This window comes from Amphibalanus amphitrite, unplaced genomic scaffold (genome assembly GCF_019059575.1).
Source record: "Amphibalanus amphitrite isolate SeventyFive unplaced genomic scaffold, NRLGWU_Aamphi_draft 001686F_arrow, whole genome shotgun sequence".
Taxonomy (NCBI): domain Eukaryota; kingdom Metazoa; phylum Arthropoda; class Thecostraca; order Balanomorpha; family Balanidae; genus Amphibalanus; species Amphibalanus amphitrite.
The window spans coordinates 63,165-74,712 of NW_024883179.1; the positions used below are offsets into that span (position 1 = coordinate 63,165).

Here is an 11,548-nt window from a genome sequence, read left to right on the forward strand (position 1 = left end):
CAAAATGATTAGAGTACGCATCAAAGTATTCGATCAAAGTGTTTTGAAACTGATCAGCGAGCGACTTGCATCATTGCTCACTTTGGTCCTTCATTGCTCCGGGCCCTTAACCCTCGCATGTGTGCGGCGTCTGCCAGCTTCTAATGTGTAGGGGGGGGGGTCGGTTGGACCCCCCCCTTGCCGTTTGGCCCCTGATCGAGCTAGAGCTTCGCGGAAAAAAACGAGCGTGTTGCCCGTGACGAGAGAAAGCCGATGATACCCAATTTTAAGGTCCTAGGTCATTGGTTGACCTTCCAGGTCAGGTCAATGACCCAAAGTCGGTAAAATCGGGACCTGTTAGAAAGTCGTAAAGTGTGACTGCTAAGGGGTTTTTCGGGGTGCTGATCACGAATATCGTGTTAGTTTTGATCACAGATGATGTCTTGAAGCATTTAGACCAGGTCGGGTCAGGTCAGGTCAGGTCATCCAGTAGGCGTCGTGACGGGTATTCGTAATACGTGTCAACCGCCTCTGACAGCTTCGTAACATGTTACGAAGTTACCAAAACTACTTCGTAAATGTTCAAATGGTTGCTAAATTCGAATTCAGCTCCAAAAACTAGCCTAGAAACATGTAAAACTCGAAAAAGTGACCCGAGGTCACCCGAGGTCACCAAAGGTCAATGACCTGACCTGACCTTCAGGTGACCTTGACACACACGGGAGTAACATCGAATCACATGTTTGAACGTTTGAAACCACGAAAAGCTTGCAAACACGCGGCTAGTGCGAGCCGACATACGCGAAATCACGATTCCGGCCAAACATGGTCTCGGAAAAGAGGTCACAGGTCAAAGGTCATTTAAGTCAGGGTCATGAAATTTTCAGGGTAGGTGTAAAATTGATCAATGCGAGGGTACTGAAAGTTTCGTTGCGATCGTCCGCTTTTTACGCGAGTTATTCGCGAAAAACCATGGGGGGGTCCATCCGACCCCCCTCCTCCTACACATGCGAGGGTTAATGCGTCAAAATATTAAACAAATTAAAGCAGAATATAACATTTAATATCTTTAGAGAGGGTGCAGCAGCACGCTGATTTGCAAATGGAGTCTGACTAATGTCGCTGTTTGTAATTTGCATGTTTACTTACATTCATGTCAGATAACATCAAAACACCATTAGCGAACATATTTGGCAGATTTGACGTCCCAAACAGATGACGATTAGCTCTACTATCGAGGCTGCAAATGAAAGGCGCGGTAATAAAGTTAGACCCATTTCAGACTGGTAGAGGCATGGTTAACAAACATCAGACGGGCAGTCTAATCCATGATGAAAATGAAATATATTATTACGCTCGTAGGTTAACTGGGTGTGTAATAATTTTGACTGCTGACCGCAACAATTTAATTTCCTTCTGAAGGAATACAACAAATTAATTTCCTTCTGAAGGAATACATTTTTTGTCAGTGACACCATGACAACGGTCAATAATAATCTGGCCACGCGTGTGTGAAATCTTTTTGATTTTATTTTTCTGAGCGGCGAGATATTTAACCCATTTATGCCCAGGAATATTGACCATCATGAAAATCGACGAAATCAAAATATGTTATGCTCCTACCAGGGCCTTGCATGGAATCGAAACTAATTTTTACCTGCAGCAAAAGTTTTTCGAGAGAAACGTAAAAAACATGCGTTGCGAAATCGCAACGAAGGGCACACCGGGCGCCATCAGTGTTGCGAAAACGCAACGACGGGCACATCAGACGGACATAAAGTACACTGAATGGCCGTATATGCTAATATGTTTTGACAAAACATCAATCAACCGTCGAAAACTATTGCTTGAAAATGCGGAACCCACATCCCGTCATGCTCTATAACCCGCCTAAGAGCCTCAGTGATGAAGCATAGCTTCATGATTCGCGAACGGGGAGATGGCAACACGGTCATTATCAACCATTTACTTTGTCCTTGCTGTTCATTTAAAGTTGTGGTCGACACGTATCCAGGGTGGTGCTTTCTTTTTGGAAGCTAGACAGAGCCATTACCCCCACCTATCAGACCCCACACTGAATACAATTAAACGGAGGATTGGGAGTAAACCAGTGCCTCACGTATGCGCGTATATCCGCAATCATTCTTAACCACCCTCCTAGGAGTAAAGTTAAATTCCATTGCAGGTTAGTCGTACCCACTCTCAGCAAAAAGAAAAAAAAGGACCGATCCGGCTCTAACAAATTGCCCGCGTAAGGCGTAGCGCATCACAGCAAATCGACTCCCAGCTTATCATGTTTACACCTAATCCAAAATTATCATGGCCCCACTCTCAGCGACCTTCACGTGTAACCTCTTTCTCGAGACAATGCCAGGACAGAATGGTGATTCGATGTCAATCCGTCCTTCCCATCTTCCGGATAGTTGAATCCTCCTCCACGCCTCAACCCCCTGTTCCGGGCTGGACCGGCAACGTATATCGCAATCTGGCAGCTCACATAGGAGCGCGCCTGTAGCCGGGTGCAGTGAGTGCTTGGGAGGGGGAAGGGGGTGGGTCATGGGTGGCCTGCCCACTGGCTGGGCTCAGTCTCCAGTCTACGATTAACCGTGTCCGCTCAGACAAATGTCTCCCCTAATTCCAATAATCCTGCTAGCTCTAAAAATGGTCTGATTAGATAAAAGCCTATCAAAGGAAGAAAACAAGCGTATACTCCACATCAAGCAGCTTATGAATCTATGCGAGTTATGAATCCTAAAAATAATTTTTTTCCCAGACACCCTCATTACCCATATGCACAATGTACATAGTAGATCCAATTTCCAAAGGACCTAATTATCTCTCAGCTCCGTTAGCGTCGCCGATTGTTTGATGCATGGGTCCTTTTCCTACCATGCGATTTTCAGATGCATGGGAACACATTGCTTAGTGAACGAACAGCCCGAGGCCGATAATCTGCGAGAGAAAAAGAAAGGAGTGTTTGTGCCTGTCTGAGCCAGCAAATATGAAATGTGTCGCAACATTTTACGTGCGAACGCACCTTGCACTTAACATACCTATACACGTCCCTCATGGCATAGGCGGCGGAGCGGGGGGGGGGGGGGGAGGAGGGGGCACCGGGGCACCATGCCCCCTTGATTTTGCCATTTTAACATTATCCCTATAGGCGTTGCATGGAAATGGAAATGGAAAGAATGGGACCAAAAGTCAGCAGTGCTCCCCCCCCCTTAATTGAAGATGTTCCACGGCTACAGCCTCATGGCTACAAAATGAGAGAAAGAAAGAGAGAGAGAGAGAGAGAGAGAGAGAGAGAGAGAGAGAGAGAGAGAGAGAGAGAGAGGGGGGGGAGGGAGGGAGGGAGAGAGAGTTGGGGAACGAGGAGGAGAGGGAGGAAGATGGGGGAGAGAGAGAGAGAACCCATAGCGTATCACGAGTGAAGTCTATTGTTGATATTCATACTTCCGCTACCCTGCCAATGTGCCCATCGTTGCGTTTTCGCAACACCGCTGTCTTTCCCATGTGCCCTTCGTTGCGTTCCCGCAACGCGACCGTAGTCATATTTGAAAATAGTCACAAACCCTTTTTGTAGCATTATTTCTTAACAAAATGCATATCTACGCTATTGTAGGGACTCTGCAGAATATGTTTGCACAATTTTCATTACGATATTATTAAGCACTTAGCCTACTTATCTTGTTTTTCGTGACGTCATCACTCACAAAACCTTCGACTTCACTCTGGGAGCTCTAGGCAATAACTTACCGGCCGCACAAACTTGTAACTGCGTAGCATCATGCGCATAACCATGCTACACACGCTGAAACTTGTCTCATCGGTGAGTCTCTTTTAAACACTTCTCAAGCTTCGATCACGTCGACGCTTGCTTGCGTTGCGAAAACGCAACGAAGGGCGTAAATGGGTTACGATATTTATTAGCGAGTTGGGGTGGGCCATATAATAGAATAAATACTGTATGGGGTATAGGGTCAATATTAAAAATTCTTACCCTCTGTGACCCCAATGTAGCTCTCGGGCGAAGACCTCAACAAGCATTATTACCCTCTGTTACGCCTCGGGCAATAACGCATGTTTCGGTTTTCCCTTCAGGCTACAGTGATATCACATCGGGCAATAATTTTTTTCTATTACCCGCTACCTCATGAATATTCATATACCTATTATTTGCATTGATGGATAAGTCATTCACTGGGTCATGGCCTGGATTATCAACTTAAACGCATGCAAGCATAGTTCTTTTCGCTAGTGTATCTGCCTATTATATCCGCTATTATATCGCCTGTTATAGTATATTAGCTTAGTACATCTGGAGATGGTGGATATATCCACCACTGGATAATTCGGGTCACTAACCAATTTTCCCCTTAAACCAAGTTTCATCTCGCTTGGGAGCTGCGCACCCTCGCTCGCTGGTCATCGATATAGATGGCTTGGACACAGGCGTTTGCAAAGAAACAACCACAAGCATGCGGCATGCCGCCAGCAGCGTAACAAAAAGAAATGCCCTCCTTAACTAGCTCATTTATTCATACTGACTCTAAAAGGTATGAATGAAGCCGTCGCAGAACATTTTTAAGTTTAAAGTGCCTCACAGACTGCATTCTCTCCTCGAACCAGTGTATGCAAACGCATTTTGCTGGCGTACCGATAAACAACAAAAGTGTCAACGTGTCAAAAGTGTCGGCATATTAGGTTCAATTCCTGCGTTGACAAATTTCATAGCTGATGTTATTTTTCATTTGTTGCCACTACCGGCCTCCATCATACAGAGCGTGTGAAAGGGGAAGGCAAATAACATGGCTACTGCTACACCCTTCGTGTCATTTCTGTTCCTAACGTCCTTTCAGTCGAGTTCAGCTCACCACAACTCGAAACATGTCGAACATGACGTCAAATAAATTCATAGTGCCGCGTGGCCGGTCGCCCGATCCCAAAGGACAGAAATTTATTTTCAATGTGACTGACTGTGCTGATAAAAGAGCTATCTTCATGATCGCGATCCTGATATGCCAAGGTCAGGGGCGTCGCCACGGATTTTTGACAGGGGGGGACGGATTGGCTGACTAAAAACCCAAAAGTTAGTTAGTTTACCGTACAATTTCAGGCCTATGCACTACTTGTAACGCGTACACAATGCACATGTTCTCATGTTCTCGCGTGGAGGCGTTATTAGTCACACTCTTTTCTACCTGTGCATGAACTGGCGGCGCGAAGCGCCGCGAAAATTGGCAAAAACTCTTGGCAAAACAGTCCTAATACGCATAAATTTTGCATCCCGCGTAATAAGTTTGATACCAGGACAGTTAGGGTTTGGTCACCAAGTCCAGCAGCCCTGCCTCTAAAAAATCGTGTGGTCCTCTGTAAACCGCTGTCAACCATAGGTACAGCTTTTTTCCAACTTCTGTGCAGTGTAGCTGCAGGACTGCGGGGTCGGAGTCGACTTCGGTCGTAGTCAATGGTTTTGGTCGGATACGGAGTTGGAGTCACCAAAATCGTAACAGACTTCAACTCTGAAGTCAGAGTCAACGTCATCCCCGAGGATGGGTCGAATAAGAGCTGGAGATTCTGTTGGCTGTGGTGATTGTAGGGGTCATGGTAAGACCAATGTAGGGGGATACTGAGCATTACGTCCTCCTGGGCTCTCTCAGACCAGGACGAGGTCCTCTCACCCTCAAGCATCAAGCGTTCAAAGGCCATAGTGAGACCTTCTGCTGTCGGATGGCCTCGAACGGGAAGAGGGCCGTTTGAGAGTGAGCTAAAGGTCTTGACTATTACGAATATCCTATGTAAAATGTGTGGTCTCTGCAAGCTGTTGTCCTACTGCACTCTGAGACTTTGGGACAGATCTTCAGCCCTTGTTGGATATGGTCGCCCCTACAAGTGGAGCTTTGGCTCCCTATCGAGGACCTGGGACGGACAGTCCAGAGCTGCACCTCGTAGGCAATGTTATCTTTTAATGTGCCAAGAAACGTTCAAAGATACAAAAGCATCACCACATGTTTTTTTTTTTCACTCCGATGCGTGCCGAGGGATGCCGTGGTCGGAGATGGAGTGGGGACTCCGAGCGTTTTTTTTTTTTAAGCCGGAGTCGGAGTCACCAAAATCATCTACTCCGCAGCCCTGTAAGCAAGGGTACAGTGTCAGCAATTCACAGATTCAATTTGTATACGAGTAGGTATCCGCAATTTCATCCCAAAACGACAATACACCAATGTCGTAGGTCACTTTTTAAATCATTCATGGGGATATTTTTGCGGGGGACGTCCCCCCCGGATTCCTCGACTGGGGGGGACGCGTCCCCCCCGTCCCCCCCGGTTTCGACGCCCATGGCCAAGGTCGTGGTCCTGAAAGACAATTGAAAGTGGTCACCAGGTGGATGCGCTCGTAAAATCAAAAAGATGAAATGTCGTCAAAATCTGCTCCACCCATCAGCGTAACTATAGGTATTTAAAGTGGGCGCATCTGTCTGTTACCGAGGTCCCGACATGGTGACCCATAGCGCGGATTAAAGGTCAGACCGTTGCGCCTTGCGCGATGAAATTTCCACAGCTTATACATAGCCCGCGTTCGATGTCTCTTGGACGGCAAAGATTCTACGTCGTCCGGCCAATCCCGTTCCATAACCGCAGCCAAGCCCCCGCTGACCTTGAACGGGATTGGCCGGACGGCGTAGAATCTTCGTCGTCCGAGAGACATCGAACGCGGGGATAGATCAAGGATGCGCGAGGTGCGGGATGCCTTGAGGGGTCTGAGCTGGACCGGGTCGATAAGGAGTGCGTAGCGCGTGTCCAAAAAGTGCAAGCGTCATAAGCTTAACATGCATAAATCGTATTCGTTTCGGGCTACACTGAGGTAAAAAATTGTTAAAAACCAAATATTTCGGCTTTATTGAGTAGCCTTGTTCACTGGTTTCTGTTTCTTACCTGAGGAAGATTAGAAATGACACTTAGTCAATACCTGATGCATAAATCGGCATGCAAAATCGGGAGAAAACGGCTAAATTCGCCTGATAAATAGGTACTAATGCAATCAAAATGTTTTTTTGTAAACGTCGTGAAGTGATTCCAGGCAAACACTGATGCAAACAAGGATGCAAAACTTCATCGATGTAATAAAGGCTTTGCTAAAAACATTTATCGTTCATAGTTACCTCCCCTTGATTAACCGGTCGACATGGCATAAGGATAGTTAATCTTACTACCGTGTGTAACGTTCAACGGCATCCGTCATCTTACATTTTTCTTCTAAGATTCGCTGTGCTTAAGCTGCTGTGGAGTTAAGCTCACATAGGCACCATGTAGAAATGAGCACTGCTGAATGACAGATGCTCATGTTAACCACGTGTTTGTAGAAGAGTGCCGATTATGTTCAATAAATAAATGCACCAATCTCTTACCAATTCTGAGGGGCTATAGGAGTGCCGAACTGCCTCCAGGTTAACTCGGCCACCTTCGACGGCAGCAGGGACACAGCTCAGGGTAAAGAGCGCCATCGCCGCCGCCACCGCCGCCGCCGCCGCCGCCGCCGCCGCCGCTGCCATCGTCCCTGTGAGTGGGCTCGGCGGCGGAGAGCGGTCGGAGCCGAGCCCGGCCGCCGCGCCGCCGCACCAGACCGGCACCCGAGCTCCGCGGGAAAGGCCAGAATTGGTGTGAAGATGTAGTGTCAACACAGGATGGTGTGCTATATGTCCAGCGCGCTAAGTGATATTGATGATTCGCCAGGTGATGCTTGGTCCCAAAGAGAAACTAGATAAAGATTAGGTCACGAAAAGTGTGTCACAAAGCCAAATGCAGCACAAAAATTATTTACTTATATACATGGAAGCATCTACTGACCGCATTGATTAACCAGCGGGGTCCTTTACACCCATCAAACGTTACTTACATTTGTTCTCGTCGAATGCATATTCTGCTAGCATAAGACTATAGTCTGTTCCATATCAAGTTTGCAGTCGGAGTTTCTTCGGCAGATCGCTCCTCCACTCGAATTTGCGTCTTAAAATGCAAGAGCTGTATATACAGAAATCACGCACTGCCTTCAGCAGGGCACTTCGGCTGCAAACTTGAAAGGAACAGAGTATAGTTATGCTGCAGTATGTGGGTGCGCAATGCGCATAATGTCAATCGCACGGCCTCGTCACATGCATTCGCATCTCCATTTTGGGCATCTGCTGGGCGTAAACGAACGTGTTCTTGGAACGGCTTTGCCAGTAATATAGTCAGTTGCGCACTTTGCACCAAAGGTCCAATAGTGCTTCCTAAAATACAAACTGCTTTCGTGGCAGCGTCATCTCAACAATGATCAAGGTAGCAACAGTCAACATGAAACAAATGCGTGACTTTATCATAACACAATGTTCGGAGGCATGGAATGGGTTGCCACCACCCTAAGCACAACCATTGTCAATTAATGAGAAAGAAGACAGTGAACAACATAAGCACGTATGATGCTTATTCTCACAGTGTGACAAATTGAAGAAAATCGTGACATTCAGCGCTCATATTTCGTCACTCCTATGTCTCACGGGTCTGGTTTCGCATCGGACTTCCCTTCCGCCTCCGACATCTTGGCTAGGGTGTGCAGCAGCTCAAAGTAGAGGTTCATCAGGTTCTCCAGCGTCTGATCCTGCAGGTCGAGCGTGTTGAGCAGCGACAGGATCCAGACCGGGTTGGTGCACATGTCCTGTACTGTCGTGTAGTCGTCGTGGTTGAGCGACTCCTGGAAGCTCTGCACCATCTCGTAGAAGTTACTCCAGTTGCCGCGGCGCTGTTTCTCCATCATACGGTTGATATCTTCGCGCTGACGCTGCATCATGAACGCCTTCTTTCGCCTGACTGCCAGCTCACGCTCACGGCGCCGCTCCTGGCGAAACGTCTCGGTAGCCTCGCTGATGTTCATGATGATGATGCCGATGAAGACGTTGGTCATGATGAAGTGGCCGATGCAGATGAAGCCGATGGTGTAGAGGCGGCTCCACTTGCCAGTCATGTCGGCGCCGTCGATGTTATCCTGCACGGCCGTCCAGCCGTCCGCGGTGACGTAGGTGAACAGCGAGAGCATCGCGCGTCCGAGCGTGCCCCAGTCCTCTCGCGCCGCCTCGTCCGCCGCGAACTTGTTGCTGCCGAACAGGTAGTAGCCGACCACACCGAACAGGAACATGATGAAGACGAGGAGGATGATGACGCTGACCACGTAGCGGCGGATCGTGTCGATCAGCGCCGACACCAGCACCTGCAGGTTGGTCGAGAAGCTGACGCTGCGCAGTGTCCGCAGCGCCTTCAGCGCCCTGAACATGCGGAACACCATGACGCCGCCGGCTCCCTTCACGAACATCTCAATCACAGGCTGACAGAGAGACACGACGACCAGCAAGAAATCGAACAGGTTGGACACCTGAAGCCAGTAGTTTTTAGGTTCGGCGTAGATGCGGAGGATAGCCTCCACAGTGTATATTGCTAGCAAACTCTGATCGACGATCGCCAGAGCCATTTCGTACTCGTAGCGCAGTGTCGGACTGGTCTCCACCGCCAGCACCACCGTGTTGAAGATGATCATCAACATGATGAAGCCGTTGAAGCGCGAGGATTCTGTGAGCGTGCAGACAAACTTGTGCAGGTCCTCGTCCCAGCGGGTCATCATGCGCGATGAGTCCCTCTTCTCGATGCTGGAGCGTACGGTGATCACGTTACTGGGCAGAGTCGACAGTTTCCTGGTTTGGACGGGAGTGTCCACCTCACCACTGGACTTGGACTTCAGTTTCCTGCTCGGCTGCCGACCCAAAGCCCGTGTGTAGAGCTTGGACGACTTCATCGTCAGGTCGCCCTCGCCAGGAGCGTTCACAAGTACCTCATTTTGCGAGCTGGTGGGGTTTAAAAAGGCGACATTTAGCATTGAGCCCTTGTAGTTTCGCGACTGCTGTCTGTGAACAAGCGTTTCCATTTGCTCGGAAACAGCCATACCAGTACCATCAGGTTTGGAACGGTTCGACATCGCTTATTGTTGATGGAGGACGTGTAGGTACAAATATGTCCGGATTGGAGGCATGTAACAAGTAGTTACTTCTTTGCGCTTAGTGCTTCTTCTTTGTGCGGCAAAGGGCTCTTCACTGAGCTCTTACATATAATAAGCGACTAAACCTATTATTGTGAATATTTAAGGATGTTATGACGTGATATGCGATGCTCATCTATTTAAAAGAATGGAGAATGGGAGAATGGAACAAATCTATCCGATCCTTGATCCGATCCCCGATCTATCCGATCCAATCCGATCCAATCCGATCTATCGAAAAATTCCAAGCGTCACGTGATATAGGCATACGCGTGTTCTCCTGAGCTTAGATGTTTTCAGCACAAGAAATAAATGCCACAACGCAGAGTTTATCGAGCGCTAAGCAAGGAGTCAGATGAAAAGTTTATTGTAGTTAACATGATCTTCCATGAAAATTAGATAAAACATAGACACCAGTTTTTTATGCTATCAAGAGTTCACATAAATCTATGACATCATTGTCCATGCTATCTCTGTGTTCACCTTATTATACAGGAGCGAAAATCGTGCGAATATTAGAAGTTAGAACCCACATGGGTTCTATGTTTCATTCCAGCCTCATGCATCACGGTATTGCAGGTGTAGTTAGCCTCATATACGTCAGCGCATTTCCCGTCTACCCTTACTCGCCGAAAGAGCTGTGTCGTATGAGAGAGAGAGAGAGAGAGAGAGAGAGAGAGAGAGAGAGAGAGAGAGAGAGAGAGAGAGAGAGAGAGAGAGAGAGAGAGGCAGGAAGAGTAAGGGAGAGGAAGAGAGCTTCTGCGGCTCCTCGCCACTGGTCATCGATCTTATTACGGTTGTAACATTTCGGTAACATTTCGGTTAGTATCATATTTAATAGCGTTTTTTAGGACTTTCTTCCCAACTCCACAATAACACCTACTAAAAAAAAAACGCAAAAAAAGAATAAAAAAGAGTAAATCCCAGCAAACTATCTAATACCTGCAAAATAAACTTTCGCTTTTCCGTATGCAGTTCGGCTACTGTTCCCGTAGTTCTTACCCCAACTATGTTGTACCTATATGCATCTTTAGCTTATTTGGACAGTCAATGGCTTCCAAGTTTCATCTGATAGGTTTGGCTTACCTTCTAAGAGATCTACGGATATTTTCTAACCCTCTCCAAACCCATTGAATAACTGCATAGTGCATACGCCGAACGGGTTCGTTTGGTACGAACCGGCTCACCGTTTTACCCGTTTTATCTCTCACTGAGCTAGACTCTTATTGCGCTAGAGCTTCGTGGTAAAAACGAGAGCATGTTCGCTTTACGAAAAGCATCGAATCATGTCAAAACTGGAAAAAGATGCCAACGATCGACAAAATCAAACGCCGCCTCAGAAACTCCGGCCGAACGTCGCCGCTCCGCCGCGCCAGCGCGGGACTACGTGCCATGCGGCACAACATGCCTTCAGGCGCTGACTACCAGTGACATCTAGCGACGGAATCGTAAGTAGCCGAATGTAACACGCATCAGCAGCAAAACCGTTCGAAAAGGAGCCGAG

The 11,548-nt window shown here is 47.7% G+C and overlaps 1 protein-coding gene across 1 annotated transcript; it reads right to left on the reverse strand.

Annotated features, from left to right (window-relative positions):
• Positions 1-8,183: 8,183 nt before the first annotated feature.
• On the reverse strand, positions 8,184-10,266 carry LOC122374638 (cation channel sperm-associated protein 3-like). The gene has a single exon (XM_043353491.1). The coding sequence runs from the start codon at positions 9,982-9,984 to the stop codon at positions 8,515-8,517; it is 1,470 nt and encodes a 489-aa protein (XP_043209426.1). The 5' UTR covers positions 9,985-10,266; the 3' UTR covers positions 8,184-8,514.
• Between the last annotated feature and the right edge of the window lie 1,282 nt (positions 10,267-11,548).